The 16,426-nt window shown below is 39.7% G+C and overlaps 2 protein-coding genes across 2 annotated transcripts in view; both read right to left on the bottom strand.

Annotated features, from left to right (window-relative positions):
- The window catches only part of LOC308247922 (UDP-glucuronosyltransferase 1A6-like), a 44,604-nt gene extending 41,461 nt beyond the window's left edge, over positions 1–3,143 (bottom strand). The window contains exon 1 of the mRNA XM_080667769.1: positions 2,224–3,143. Coding sequence (XP_080523895.1) covers positions 2,224–3,078 — 855 coding nt within the window. The 5' untranslated portion in view covers positions 3,079–3,143. The remainder of the gene's footprint in view (positions 1–2,223) is intronic.
- Positions 3,144–10,060: 6,917 nt separating this feature from the next.
- On the bottom strand, positions 10,061–12,728 carry LOC308249611 (UDP-glucuronosyltransferase 1A9-like; the record flags this gene model as incomplete). The annotated part of the gene is made up of 2 exons (XM_080671153.1): positions 11,748–12,728; positions 10,061–10,168 (listed from the first exon to the last, which is right to left on the bottom strand). The coding sequence occupies exons 1-2, from the start codon at positions 12,600–12,602 to the stop codon at positions 10,061–10,063; spliced, it is 963 nt and encodes a 320-aa protein (XP_080527279.1). The 5' UTR covers positions 12,603–12,728.
- Positions 12,729–16,426: the final 3,698 nt, after the last annotated feature.

Below are 16,426 nucleotides of genomic sequence, written 5' to 3'. Positions count from 1 at the left end.
AATATAGCCATGGAAGAGTACTCAGCCATAAAAAAGAATGAAAGACCTATACAAGCTATAAAACAGATAGACTATGAACACTAAGTGAAAGAACTCAGTCACAAAGGACCATATGTATCACATGATTCCATTTGTGTGAAATATCCAGAACAGGCAAATACATAGAGACAGAAAGTAGATTCGAGATTGTCAGGGGGAGTGACTGCCAGGGATTTCATTTTGGAGTAGGGAAAATGCTCTGGAATTAGAGAATGGTGATGGTTGCTTGTGTTCATGAATATACCAAAGACCACTGCACTGTATGTTTATAAAGGATGAAAATTATGATATGACGTATAGCTCAATTTTTTAAAAAAAGAATGTCTGCCCCAGCGCACATGGCTCAGTTGGTTGGGCATTATCCTGTGTTTCTGTTTCCATTCCCAGTCAGGGCACATGCCTCTGTTTTGGGCTCAATCCAGTAAGGGGTGTGGTGTGTAGGAGGCAACCAATTGATGCTTTTTTTAAAAAAAAAAAAAAAAAGAGCCTGATCTTATGGTTAATGTTAATATTGTGATGATTGGAAATAATTGTGCTGGAATATGCAAAGGCCAGGCTGTTTCATGTAGCAAAACTTTTATGAAGATCAAGGGCCCCTAAGGTAGGAGCTGTCCCAACACAGCATAGAGAAAACTATTCAAAACCAAACAATGGACCCTCTTATTCCTAAAAGTCCTCTCAGTCACTTGTCACAGGATTCCTCACAGACCATTCTCTTCTCTCTAAACTGAGAGTTCAAAAGCAGATGGCAAATAAATAAGGAAATTCAAAATATAATAAAGATGCATTTCAATTCAACAGATGAAGAGTGGAATATTTTGTTAAATTATGTTGGGACAATGGACAATCCATTTAGAAAAATAATAAAGTTAGATCTGTATATTTCTGTGTAAAGTTCTCATAGTAAAAAAAAAAAAAGAGTAACTATTCACATGGAGGAATTAAAAACATTAAAACACAGTATGGAAAATACATTTATATATCCCAGGCTTGGAAGAACTTAAACAAATTGATATCCAGAAACCATTAAAGGAAAGGTTAACCAAAATGAAAATCCTGTATGAGAAAAGAGGAAGAAGAGCCCCGGAAAAAATGTTTGCAACCTACATAAAGAGCTATGCATTAATGTTCCTAATACTAAAGAAACTTGTAATAATTAGCTATTAAAAAGGCAAATAGCCCTCAAAAACACGGCTAAAGAATGTGAACACAAATACCAAAAAAAATCTGAATACATAATTCACAGAAGAGGAAATGCAAATGACCAATATATCTATGAAAATGGAAGCAGCTATGTAGAATTTTTTTACCAAAAAATTTAAAAGTTGGAACACACCTGAAGCTTGAGATGGTATGGAAAAAACTAGAACTTTCATATACTGTTGACCAAAAGGTAAGGTTGTTCAATAGGCCATTTGTTGCACGTTTAATATGTGCATAGCATTAGACCTAGCAACCTACTCCTAAGGACTCTTGGCTTACAACAGTAAGAGCAAGATTATGGAAATATGTGAATGTAAAAACTTATTTTTAAATGTTTAGTACAGTCTTATTTATAAAAGGTAAAAGTAAGAAAAAAAGCATAACCATCAATCAATATTGCTTACTTGAATGAACAACAGGGCATCCAAAGTAAAGAATCGTACGCACCTCTTAAAAAGAACATTACACATTTGTATATAATGGCTGTAAAAAGGTCCATGATTTATAGGCAAGTTAAAAAAGGTAAAGAACAATATGTCCAGTCTGATACTAGACTTCATTTTCATAAAATGAGTGAGAATTTACATTAGCTATATGCATATATCTAAGTGAAAGAAAATTTGGATAAGATGCACACGAAACTGCTAAGAGCATTTTCCTAAGGGGGTTGCATTAGATTAAAAAAAGAAAAGTTTCATTTCTTACTATGTTTTTCAGTATTTTTTCCAAAACGGTATTAAAAAACGCAGCCTAGAAATTATATACAATTAACTCAGTTGAATACACATGAGTATCAAAGGGGACAGTGTTATAAAATTTGCTAACACACAGTTAAAAGAATTGACACAAAATAATTCATTGAATCAAAGGAATTCCAAATGTAACTAATATAAATTATGAATCATGGTTCAGTAAGGCATGTCTGTTCTCTCTCCTGTGCAAGCCACACTATTCTGAGCGGGGAAACCAGAGGCAACTCACCTGTGACAATGGCTTTCCCGGGTGGCAGTTGATGCCGCCAATGAAGATCATGTTGGGCATCACAGGTCTGGGATAGTCCAAAACAAAGTCAGTTCGTAACAACCAAATGGATGGTTGGCTGACCAGGTCATATGCTGTGACAGACGTCTGGAGAATCTCAGAGGCAACTTCTAAAGCAGTTTTGAGAAAATAGCCACAAAGTAAATGTTCCTCCAAGTGGATAATGTGATTCCACACTCTCTGCCTGAAGGTCATGGCATCCGATAACGAAAAGAGACCTCTCGGAACATAAGAAAGAGGGCTGGGGCACTGCGTACCTTCTTCAAGATAGTGGCAAAACAGCCCTCTGGTGAAGACCACAGAAGGGAGTGAAAAATATTTGGCTACAATTAAGCCACACATGTCAAAAGGATCTAGAAATACTGCATCAAAAGAACTATCTTCTATGTATTTTACTAATTTTTTGTCATTAAATAAACTTCTACAATTTGAAAAAAAGTATTCAAAAACACTGTTAGATGAACTCATTAGCATAGAATACAAATACTGGGCCCTAGTTTTCCACTGAGAGTCAGCAAAAATCCGGAACTGATCATTCAAATCCTCCAGAGTGTAAGATGTGGAATAAGTCTTGACAGTATAATTGGATGATTGTCCCAGGCGCCAACTCACCTCTGGCCTGACCACGACCACCTCATGCCCTCTGTGGCTGAGTTTCTCCACAACAGATCGCATGGTAAACCAGTGGCTCCCATCCATGGGTATGACCAGCAGCTTGCCTGCCTGGGCAAAGCCAGGTGCCAGCAGGAGACACACACATAGAGGAAGGAAGCCAGTCAACACCGCAGGAGCCATTGGATAGCGGCAGCCTGGAGCAGCCCAGCTGTCAAGCTCGCGTGATACAGTCGGCGGAAGAAGTACATGCACAAAACCTGCCCCAAGGGAGGGTGTGTGTTAATATATTCATAAAAGCACACACGCAACTGATTGCCAATGATTTGCTCATCAGAATATAATGAATGAAAGCATTTACTGAGGTACCTCCTGGCACATTTCCAGATAAGAATACTCTTGATCTTTGCCTGGGCAGAGACCATGCCCTACGCCAGTTTACAAAGAGAATTATTAAGCAATGATCTTTGGACCCTGAGTACTCAGAAAGATAATAAAGAAAGTAAGCCCTAACCAGTTTGGCTCAGTGGATAGAGCGTCGGCCTACAGACTGAAGGGTCCCAGGTTCGATTCCAGTTGCGGGGCGGGGGGTGGGGGGGAAGGAATGTACCTTAGTTGTGGGCACATCCCCAGTAGGTGGTGTGCAGGAGGCAGCTGATCAATGTTTCTCTCTCGTCGATGTTTCTGACTCTCTATCCCTCTCCCTTCCTCGCTGTAAAAAATCAATAAAATATATTTTAAAAAACATATAAAGAAAGTAAATTCCAATAAAGCTGGTATTTTTGGAATTTGTCCCCCCCAAAAAATTGGATTTTATCCTCAGACTACCAAAGTCTCTTTGCCCAGAAAGAGATTGACATCCTGGGTTCAAAGGAAAGCCTGGAAGCCCCTTCCCACTGACCTGCTCACTGGCAGCGGAAGTACGTTTCACAGGGTTTCTGCAGTGCCCGGCATCGCCGCCTGTCTAGTTGCATTTCCAAACCTCCAAAATGGTGGGATAAGATTGACAACCCCACCTACACGAGCATCCTAGCAATGGATGCAACTGTCAACTATTTTAAATCAATATCCTTAGATACATCACATGCAATGGATGGTCACCTGCCACTGCTTGCAAGGACTCCTCTCTCTTTTCTCTCTGCTTCCTCGCCCTCCTATTTAGACCTCTTCTGTGGGCTCACCCTAATCAGCCTGGCGTTCTCCTTCAGGAGTCTCTGTATCTGTCCTCCACATTCTACCAAGCATGCCCTGAGGTCAGGGGGTATGTCTTTAAGTTTGCACCCTCCTCCCACAGTCCCCATGCTGTGCCTCACACAGAGAAAGCACACAGGGAATGTTTGTCAAGTTGGACTGACTTTCATTTTGCAAGTTTTCTAGATACCTTCTTGGAAGAGCTCAGTGGTGTACACCAGGTAAGACCCTGAGGAACATTTACTCAGGGATTCTAGAGCCAACCTGGGCCATAATCTTTGTGAAGGGTTGAGATGGCTCCTTCGGAAACACCCAGACTGCTACTAGACATTTGCTCAGTCACCATTTACCTTAGTGACTGGGAGACTTTGAGATCAATGTCTGAAAAATAAAAATGCTGTTAAGTGATCTATCTTCCTGGGAGGCTTACTTCAGGGTAAATATCAGTAAAATGAAAAACAATAGAAATTATCAATGAATCTAAACGCTGGTTCTTTGAAAACTTGAAATAACTAGAGACTAGCCAAACTGGTCAGAAATAAGAAGAGGAGAAAAAAATTACCAATATCAGGAATGAGAGAGATGACATCATTATAAATTCTAAAGCTATTAAAAGAAAAATAAGGACCTAACCGATTTGGCTCAGTGGATAGAGCGTCGGCCTGCGGACTGAAGGGTCCAGGGTTCGATTCCAGTCAAGGGCATGTATCTTGGTTGCAGGCACATCCCCGGTGGGGGCTGTGCAGGAGGCAGCTGATCGATGTCTCTCTCTCATCGATGTTTCTAACTCTCTATCCCTCTCCCTTCCTCTCTGTAGAAGATCAATAAAATATATTTAAAAAAAAAAAGAAAGAAAAATAAGGGAATATCATGGAGAAATTTATGCCAATATATTCTATAGCTCAGATCAAAGGGACAAATTCTGTCTTTATTTATCTTTATTGTTGAAAGTATTACAGATGTCCCCTTTTTTTACCCATTGACCCCTTCTTCTTAAGTTCTAAATTTTAATCAAGAAGAAATAAATAAGCTGAATGAATATAATATATATTTTTAAATTAAAATTTATTTGTAATTCAAACTTTCCCACAAATGAAACTTCAATCCCAGGTGGTTTAGCTGATAAATGCTACCAAAAAAATAGAGGAAGAAATAATACATATTATGATTTCAGAATATATTCTAGAATGCAGATACAATATATTCCAGTAGAAGCATAAGGAGCATCATAACTCATTCTATGACAATAGAATTGGTCTATGAGACCAGCATTACCACATACCAAAACTAGATAAAGATATTGCAAAAAGATAAAACTACAGACCAATACTCTTCGTGAGCATATATGCAAATATTCTAAACAAAATCTTAGCAAATCAAATTCAATAATATAAATATATAAGCATATAAAACATATGTAATATGTAAAGTGTAAAAAGGTAATACCTCATACCAAGTAGAATTCTTTCACAAATGCAAGAAAACGCTGTCTTACAGCTCAGATACTGCTGGGGGATGTACAGTGGTTTGGCGGTTTCTTAAAAAGGTAAACACGGACCTATCGTACACCTGGCTATTAGATATGGCAAAAGACCCAGCACAGTGCATGCCTTTTACATGCAAACTAACCAATCTGAAGCCATTGGGAGACATGTTCCTCAGTCTTAATCATCCCAGGGCCAGGAACCAAGCAAGTAGGAAACACCCCTATAGCTGACAGCCTGCTAAAATATTCTAACTAACCAGTCCTAAGCTGTTTGTCCTGCCCTGCCTGGCCTTTCCACGAAACTCCAATCAAGGCCCTGGCCTAGGTTCTCCCCTGGCTCCTGCACCTTCTGCCTTCTGACCAACCCTGGTGCTTCCATTGGTAGCTCTGCATGGCGTGTCATCTCTTGTGTCTTGAGGACCTATGACTGTAATAAACTTTATTTTCCTGAGTCTCTCCTGTGTCTCCTCTTGTGGTCACACTTAACGGATCACCACATGAACGGATACAGAATACTTCCATACAAAAAGTCATATATGAACATCCATAGCAACCTTATTTGTAATATAAACAACTGGAAACAGCACCAATATCCATCCACAGGTGAATGGATAAACAAGTTGTGATTTATCCATACAGTTGAATACTTCTCAGCAATATAAAAGAGTGAATTTCTGATAAATGAATAGGATAAATTTCAATATAATTTTGCTGAATAAAATATGCCAGATTTATTTTAAAAAGTCCATACTGTATAATTCCATTTGTATAAAATTCTAGAAAATGCAAACTAATCTATAGTGACAACAAGCAGGAAAATGGTGGGTTGCTGGGAGGTGGGAAGTGGTGGAAAGGGGAATGGTCCTGGGAGGGATAGAGTTGGAAATATTACAAATGGGCACATGGAAACTTTTGGAGGTTATTATGAGTTAAATTGTGTCCTCCTTCAAAAAAAGGTATGTTGAAGTCCTAGCCCCCATTACCTCAGGATATGACCTTATTTGGAAATAGGATCATTGCAGATGGGATTAGTTAAGATGGGACCATACCTTAGTAGGGTGGCCCCCTATTCCAATCTGAGTGGTGTCCTTATAAGAAGACGGCCCTACGAAGGAGGAGCACCCAAGAGAAGGCCATGTGATGCCAAAGGCAGAGAGATGGGAAGCAGCTGAAGCCAAGGAACCACCAGAACCCAGGAAGAGATAAGAAAAGATTCTCCCCCTCTGTTTTCAGAGGGAATGAGGCCCTGCCAGCACCTTTTTTTTTTTTTTAAATATATTTTATTGATTTTTTACAGAGAGGAAGGGAGAGGGATAGAGAGTTAGAAACATCGATCAGCTGCCTCCTGCACACCTCCTACTGGGGATGTGCCCGCAACCAAGGTACATGCCCTTGATCGGAATCGAACCTGGGACCTTTCAGACCTCAGGCCGACGCTCTATCCTCTGAGCCAAACTGGTCAGGGCCCTGCCAGCACCTTTATTTAAGACTTCTGGTCTCCAGAACTGGGAGACGACAAAGTTCTATGTTTTAAAGCCGCCCAATTTTTCATCTTTTGTTAAAGGAGCCCCAGGAAATGAATACAGGAGTAATTGTGATCTGGCTTGCAGTGACAACATCAATGGAGTTTTACATATATCAGAACTTACAAACTCTTATGTGTCATGTGTATGCACTTTATCCTATGCAATTTACCTCAATAATACTGTTAAACTTCAGTGAAGTGATACATATCAACACAAGTTGTACTCTTTCATTCTAGTAATCCAAAACATTGTCTTGTCCTCCCCACTTTGGTGACCACTGGCCCACATTATACTCTGAAATGTTTGCATAACTGTGTTATGGAGGCTGGCACAAGGTCAATATGGGGTTGAGACAGTAGCTTTCAAACAATTTGGTTCAGGACCCACAGCAATAATTTACATATAACATGGAAATTCAGTACACAAGTATGGATCTATATATCTGAAGCAAAAGTTCCACATAACTATCTTTAGCCTCTGAACTGAGATATTTTTTATCCCATTCAATTTAATTCTATTTCTTTTCCATTTTTTCTCTCTTTCTTTTTAAATACTGATTACAATCCCTTTCAACAAATTTGATAACCCTCTATAAGACATGATCTTCACTTTGAAATATTTTTGTTTATAACATTGGGTACAGATTGTATAACAAGTAGGTTAAGTAACAGCATAGATAAGGAAACAAAAAACATCACATAAAATGCAAGTTTTTCAGGCAAAGATCATGATTTTTACTTTGATCCAACCATTTGGATGAAAATCCCAATTTTTGCAAAAGTTATCATGAGCCTGGAATTGGCCCCAAATAATTACTGGTTTCTGGAGTGGGGCCCACAGACCTCTGTGGGGCCTCTGTGGAATTTCCAACTGAGGTGGTTCTCTGGGTTGGTGTTGTTCTATAAGCAGAAGGCAGTGGGCAGCAACTGAGACTAATGTGGACATTAGAAGAGAAACTTCCACCCAGTCCATAATCAGCAATCTTGGGGTTGGACATTAAGGTAAACTAATATGGGACTTTTTTGGTCCATTGCCTAAAAAGTCCTCATCCCCTAGCATCAAGATCGCTCCCTTTCTCCTTTTTCTCCTCTGTCTAATAATAGCAATTAAGACTCAGACCTATTGCCTGATCAGAAGTGTCCATGAAAAAGCCTGGGCACTACCATCTTTCCCAGTGCTATCCCTGAGCAATATAATGCAAGCTACATTAGTTTAAAGTTTATTAGTAGTCACATTTAAAGAATTAAAAGGGGAGTTCCAAGATGGCTGCTGCATAGAAGGATCCTGAACTCGCCTTTTCCTAAAAGCACACTGAAATATGCACCTACGTATAGAGCAATTCCTTTTGAGGAACAATTGAAGATTGATTGAACAGCTTCTGCAGAACAAATGAGAGACTGACCCCATACAGAAGGCTTGCGGAACTGAGGGAGCTCTCCAGAATCTGCAGGGATTCTCTGGGGTCTATAGGACAGGTGGTAGCTCTTTCCAAGTGATCTATGCTATCTGCAGAGTTGCTGCAGTATTTTCCCAGCTGCACAGCCCAGAGCCCATTTCAGCTCTGAGCAGAGGAAGAAAACGGAATCGATAGAGCATCATCACACACACTAGGCCTCCTTACCCAAGCCACAAGCCTAGCAAGCCAGCACTCAGGAGCCACAAGCATCTGCCCAGCTCCAACTGGACTGCTAAAACCATCCAGCACACATAGCCTACACAGATGTCTTTTCTACATAGACTACTTTTTCAAGACTAGGAGAGATAGCAATTTTGTCTACTTCATATAAACAAGCACAAACAAACAAACAAAGTCAAACAAAATGAGAAGACAGAAGAATATGTCTCAAATAAACAAGAAAAATTTCCACCAAAGAACAAAACAAAATAAGTAATTTGCCTGATAAAGAATTCAAATTGTCAAAAGGATGCTCACCAAACAGGAGAGTAGAATAGAGGAATTCAGGAAGAACTTCAACTAAGAGTTAGAAAGTATAATAAAGAACCAATAAGAGCTTAACAATATAATAACAAAAATAAAAAATACACTAGGAAGAATAAACAGAAGATTAGATAATACAGAAGAATAAATTCATGAACTAGAAGTCAGATAATTGGCAATCAACCAATTAAAGCAATACAAAGAAAAACTAATTCTTTTTAAATTCTTTATTGTTGAAAGTATTACATATGTCTCCTTTCCCCCCAATTGACCTCTCCCCACCTGCTCCCACCCCCCAGCACATGCCCTCACCCCCCCTAGAAAAAATAATTTTTTAAAAATGAGGAGAATTTAAGGGACCTCTGGGACATCAAACACACCAACATTCACATTATATGGATCCAAGAAGAAGAGAGAAAAGTGAATAAGAAGTTTATTTTAGGAAATAATTGTGAAAAACTTGTCTAACCTGGGAGAGGAAATAGACATCCAGGTCCAAGATGGACAGAGTTCCAAACAAGATGAACCCCAAGACCCACACCAAGACATATTATAATTAAAACAGCAAAAGTTAAAGATAAAGAAACTATCTTGAAGGTAGCAAGAAGAAAACAACTAGTCACATTCAAGGAGAACCCCCTAAGGGTATCAGCTGATTTTTCAGTAGCAACTTTCTGGCCAGAAGGGAGTGGCAAGACATATTTAAAGTGCTGAAAGAAAGGAATATACAACCTAGAATACTCTACTCAGCAAGGTTATACTAGTAATTCAGAATTGAAGGAGAAATAAAGTGTTTCCTGAATGTGCAAAAACTAAAGGAGTTCATCACCAGATTTACAAAAAATATTAAAAGGTCGTCTTTAAGCAAAAAAGAAAACCCATAATCAGAAATAAAAAAATATGTAAAAGAAAAAATCTTATATATAGGCAAATATTTAATAAACACAACACATCAGCCATTTAAAAATTACTATGAAGGTCATGGGACAAAAGTAGCAAACTTAACTATAACTATAACGATTACTAAGCAGATACACAAAACAAAAAGATCTGAAGTGTAATGTCAAAAACATAAAGCACAGAAGGGAGAGTAAAAATATAGTCCTTTTGAGTATTTTCGAACTCTCGTGCCTAACAGAAAAAGAGAAAGTTAATGAGGCATATCTTACCAAATATTAAAACTTACTGCAAAGTTACTATAATCAAAATATGACACTGGCACATGAATAGGTAAATATATCTGTGGGACAAAACTAAAAGCGCAAGAGCAGATATAAATAAATATGGAAGTTTTATTATAAAGATGCATTTCAATTCAATAGATGAAGAATGGATTTTGTATTAAATTATGATAGGACAATGGATTCTCCAATCAGAAAAATAGTAAGTTAGTATCTTACTTTATGTAAAAAAAAAAAACTATTAATATTAGAGGACTTAAAAAAATTAAGATACAGTATGGAAAATATGTTTATATATCCAGGGCTTGGAAAAATCTAAACGAGTTGAAATCCAGAAGCCATTAAAGAAAAAGTTAACCAGATTGACTACTGTATGACAAATAAGAAAGAAAAGCCCAGGAAAAAAATATTTGCAGCATAAATAAAAAGCCAAGTGTTAATATTTCCAATACACAAGACACATAGAAATTAGCTCTACAAAGAAAAATATTCCTACAAAAGATGATCAAAGAATGTGAATACATAATTTACCAAAAAAATGCAAATGACCAACATATCTATGAAAATTGAAGCAGCTATGTAGAATTTTTTTGCCAAAAAATTTAAAAGTTGGAACACATCTGAAGCTGGAGATGGTATGGAAAACCTAGAACTCTCATACACTGTTAACCAAAGTGTAAGGCTGTTCAATATTTTGGAAGCTTGTGGGCAGGGAAGGTGGGTGGAGGTGAAAGAGGACAAAGAGGGGATAAATGGTGATGGTAAATAAAATAAATAAATAAATAAATAAAATTTTGAAAGCCATTTGTCTAATGTGTAATATGTGCATAGCATTAGACCCAGCAAACCTATTCCTAAGGAGTCTGGCCTATTAAAATAAGAGCAAGATTATAGAAATGTGTGAATGTAAAGAACTAAGTTTAATTATAAATGGAAAAAGTAAGAATAAAAGCTTAACTATCAATCAATATTGCTTACTTGAATAAACTACGGTGCATAAAAATAAAGAATCTTATGCAACTCTTAAAAAGAATGTCACACATTTGTATGTAATAGCAGTAAAAAGGTCCATGATTTATAGGCAAGTGAAAAAGGTAAAGAACAATATGTCCAGTCTGATACTCATTTTCATAAAATGAGTGTGAGAATTTACATTAGCTATATGCATATATGTAAAATAACTTCAGAAAAAGAAAAAAATGCATACAAAACTACCAAGAGCATTTTCCTATTGTGTAGCACTGGATTAACAAAACCAGAGGTTTTATTTCTTATTGTGTTTTTCAGTATTTTTGTATACAATTATTTTTGTATACAATTATTGCAATTGTATATAAATGAGTGTCAAAGGGGACAACTCTATAAAATTTGCTATCACAGAATTAAATGAATTGACACAAAATAATTCATTAAAGTAGGAAGGGATTCCAAATGCAACTAATGTAAATTTACGAATCAGTAAGGCATGTTTGTTCTCTCTCCTGTGCAAGCCACACTATTCTGAGCGTGGGAAACCAGAGGTAACTTACCTGTGACAGTGGCTTTCCCGGGTGGCAGTTGATGCCGCCAATGAAGATCATGTTGGGCATCACAGGTCTGGGATAGTCCAAAACAAAGTCAGTTCGTAACAACCAAATGGATGGTTGGCTGACCAGGTCATATGCTGTGACAGTCGTCTGGAGAATCTCAGAGGCAACTTCTAAAGCAGTTTTGAGAAAATAGCCACAAAGTAAATGTTCCTCCAGGTGGAAGATGAGGTTCCGCACTTTCTCCCTGAAGGTCATGGCATTAGAGAACCCTAAGAGAAACCTCGGAACATAAGAAAGAGGGCTGGGGCACTGCGCACCTTCTTCAAGATAGTGGCAAAATAGTCCCCTGGTGAAGACCACAGACGGGAGTGAAAAATATTTGGCTACAATTAAGCCACACATGTCAAAAGGGTCTAGAAACACCGCATCAAAAGAACTATCTTCTATGTATTTTACTAATTTTTTGTCATTAAACAAATTCCTACAATTTGAAAAAAAGTATTTAAAAATAGTGTTTGATGGATTCATTATCAGGGCAAATACACTTTGATCCCGAGTTTTCCACTGAGAGTCAGCAAAAATCCGGAACTGATCATTCAAATCCTCCAGAGTGTAAGATGTGGAATAAGTCTTGACAGTATAAGTGGATGATTGTCCCAGGCGCCAACTCACCTCTGGCCTGACCACGACCACCTCATGCCCTCTGTGGCTGAGTTTCTCCACAACAGATCGCATGGTAAACCAGTGGCTCCCATCCATGGGTATGACCAGCAGCTTGCCTGCCTGGGCAAAGCCAGGTGCCAGCAGGAGACACACACATAGAGGAAGGAGGCCAGTCAACACCGCAGGAGCCATTGGATAGCGGCAGCCTGGAGCAGCCCAGCTGTCAAGCTCGCATGATACAGTCGGCGGAAGAAGTACAGGCACAAAACCTGCCCCAAGAGTAGTCTGAGGATAAAATCCAATATTTCCTTTGGGACAAATTCCAAAAATGCAAGCTTTATTGAAACGTTCTTTCGATCTTTCTGAGTACGCAGGGTCCAAAAACCATTGCTTAATAATTCCCTTTGTAAACCAGCATTGAAGTCATGGCACTATCTCTGCCCAGGTAGAGATCAAAACTTTTTTCTTGTTGTTGCTGTTGTTGTTACTCTTCACCTGAGAATATTTGTTTCCATTCATTTTTAGTGAGTGGAATCGGAGGGGGAGAGACAGAGAGAAACATGGATGTGTAAGAGACCAATTGGTTGCCTCCCGCACCCACCCCACCTGGGGTGGGGATGAGCCTGCCAACAAGGTTCATGCCCTTGATTGGAACTGAACCTGGGACTCTTCAGTCTGTGGGCCAATGCGCTAACCATTGAGCAAACTATGCTTATCAGGAAAACATATCGTTCAATATTTTCTTATGAGTAAATTATTGGCAATGACTGGTTTGGGGTTTTTTGTTTGTTTGTTTTTTGTTCCGATATTTGAACAGCAAGGATGAATTTCAAAATAATTCTGCACAATAAACTAAGACAGATAGAAGAGTCCATGTTGTGTAATTTCACTATTGTATTTCTTTCCCCCTTCTCTCTCTCTCTCTCTCTCTCTCTCTCTCTCTCTCTAAATGCTAATCACAATCCCTCTCAATAAATTTGATAATCCACTAATAACACATGACCTTCAGTTTAAAAGGTTCTTGTTTATGGCATTTGGGTACAGATTGCATAACAAATAGATTAAGTAACACAGCACAGATAAGGAACAAAAATGCAAATAAAATTGCAAGTTTTTCAGGCCAGGGTCATGGTGTTTTACCTTTGCCAACCACTTGGGTCAAAATCCCAATTTTTGTAAGAGTAATCATGAACTCAAAAGTGTTGGCCCCAAATTATTACTGATGCAGGGGTGGGGCCCACAGGCATCTGGGGGTCACTGTAGGTGTGGTGTGCTTTTCTTTAATGCCGGAGGCCCTATGACTAAAGTTTTAGTGAAAAACATTTTTATTTTTTTTTTGTTTTGTTTTTGTTTTTGTTTTTGTTGTTTTTTTTTAAATAAATCTTTATTCAGATTATTACAATTATTTCTCCTTTTTCCCCCCATAGCTCCCCTCCACCCATTTCCCACCCCACCTTCTGCCCTTACCTCCCCCCCACTGTCCTCATCCATAGGTGTATGATTTTTGTCCATTCTCTTCATGAACCCCTCATACCCCTTTCCCCCTGAGAATTATCAGTCCACTCCCTTTCTATACCCCTGATTCTATTATATTCACCAGATTATTCTGTTCCTCAGGTTTTTAATTCACTTGATTTTTAGGTTCGCTTGTTGATAGATATGTATTTGTTGTTCATAATTTTTCTCTTTACTTTTTTCTTCTTCCTCTTCTTTAAGAATACCTTTCAGCATTTCATATAATACTGGTTTGGTGGTGATGAACTCCTTCAGCTTTTTCTTATCTGTGAAGCTCTTTATCTGCCCTTCAATTCTGAATGATAGCTTTGCTGGGTAGAGTAATCTTGGTTGTAGGTTCTTGCTATTCATCACATTGAAAATTTCTTGCCACTCCCGTCTGGCCTGCATAGTTTCTGTTGAGAAGTCAGCTGACAGTCGTATGGGCGCTCCCTTGTAGGTAATTAACTGTTTTTCTCTTGCTGCTTTTAATATTCTCTCTTTGTCTTTTGCTCTTGGCATTTTAATTATGATGTGTCTTGGTGTGGTCCTCTTTGGATTCCTTTTGTTTGGGGTTCTGTGGGCTTCCTGGACTTGTAAGTCTATTTCTTTCACCAGGTGGGGGAAGTTTTCGGTCATTATTTCTTCAAATAGGTTTTCAGTATCTTGCTCTCTCTCTTCTTCTGGCACCCCCATAATTCTGATGTTGGTACGCTTGAAGTTGTCCCAGAGTCTTCTTACATTATCTTCGACTTTTTGGATTTTTTTTTTTTTTGCTTTTTGCTTTTTCGGTTGAGTGTTTTTTGCTTCTTTGTATTTCAATTCTTTGACTTGATTCTTGTGTTCCTCTATTCTGTTTCTGGGTCTCTGTATAATATTTTTTATTTCAGTCAGTGTATGTTTAATTTCTAGTTGGTCCTTTTTCATATCTTCGAGGGTCTCGTTATATTTATCAGCCTTTTCTAGGATATTCTTAAAAAGTCTTATAACCGTGGTTTTGAATTCTATATCCAGTCATTTGTTTTCCTCCATTTCTTTCGTTTGTGATCTGATTCTTTGACCCCGCATTTTCATTGATTCCCTGAGTTGGTAAGGTAGATATTTGTGCTAGGTTTCCAATATGGCCCAGTGGGTCTGCTTCCCCAGTTAACCTGAGGTGGACACTCTTGGTGCACCCCTTTGTGGACTGTGTGTACAGCCTTGTTGTAATTAAGTCTTTATTGTTGTTGGTATCACTGGGAAGAATTGACCTCCGGGCCAGTTGGCTGTAAGGATCAGCTGTGTCTATGCTGGGAGAAGTTTGGTGCTAGAGACAGCCTTATAGGATTAGACTTGCCAAATTGCAATAGCCTCTGTGCTCAGCTTGGATGGGGTGGAGTCTCAGTCTTGGCTTCCTGTCAGCCTTGCCCTTGCGCGCATGTGCGCTTTCAGTCCTCCGCCTTCCCCAGCTCGAGTCTCCGCCTGAGAGTCCAGACTCCCCCCACAAGAGCGTGGGTCCCCAGGGGCTCGCCTGGAACTGGGGTTCACTGCAGTCAGAACTGGGGCTCTGCAGTCAGAATCCTCTGACTCCCTTCCACTAGGGAAAGCCTGTGGCAACTTCCGCAGCCTTTGTGCGCACTGGCACGGGCACACGCACTTTCAGTCCTTTGCCTTCCCCGGCTCCCGAGTCTCCGCCCGAGAGTCCAGACTCCCCCCACAAGAGCGTGGGTCCCCAGGGGCTCGCCTGGAACTGGGGTTCACTGCAGTCAGAACTGGGGCTCTGCAGTCAGAATCCTCTGACTCCCTTCCACTAGGGAAAGCCTGTGGCAACTTCCGCAGCCTTTGTGCGCACTGGCACGGGCACGCGCACTTTCAGTCCTTTGCCTTCCCCGGCTCCCGAGTCTCCGCCCGAGAGTCCAGACTCCCCCCACAAGAGCGTGGGTCCCCAGGGGCTCGCCTGGAACTGGGGTTCACTGCAGTCAGAACTGGGGCTCTGCAGTCAGAATCCTCTGACTCCCTTCCACTAGGGAAAGCCTGTGGCAACTTCCGCAGCCTTTGTGCGCACTGGCCCGCGCGCGCCTTCAGACCTAACTGGGATTCAGTGCGGTCGGAGGCTTCCTTCCCCCTTCTGCCAGAGAAAGTCAGCCAGGCTCTCAGCCGCCCTTCCTCTCTGCGCGCACAAAGCCCCTTTGCCGTACCTCCAATTCTCTGTGAGCTTTTCTCTTTGCTTCTAGTTGTAGAATTTTCACTCAGCCAGCTTTCCTGTGGTTCTGGATGGTGTCCGTTCTGTCTTTTAGTTGTAGTTTTGAAATTGTTGTGCGAGGCAGCAGTTTAGGTGTTTACCTATGCCGTCATCTTGGTTTCTCTGAAAAACATTTTTAGAAGGCTATTTAAAATTAAGTACAGTTTTGTATCCATCCATTGCCTGGATCTCCTCTCCTGTCAACATGGCCATTCTTTCTTTTAAAAAAATATTTTTATTGATTTCAGAGAGGAAGGGAGAGGGAGAGAGAGATAGAAACATCAATAATGAGAGAGAATCA

Source organism: Plecotus auritus (genome assembly GCF_963455305.1).
Source record: "Plecotus auritus genome assembly, chromosome: 5".
Taxonomy (NCBI): Eukaryota; Metazoa; Chordata; class Mammalia; order Chiroptera; family Vespertilionidae; genus Plecotus; species Plecotus auritus.
This window is presented reverse-complemented; position numbering and strand designations above follow the sequence as displayed.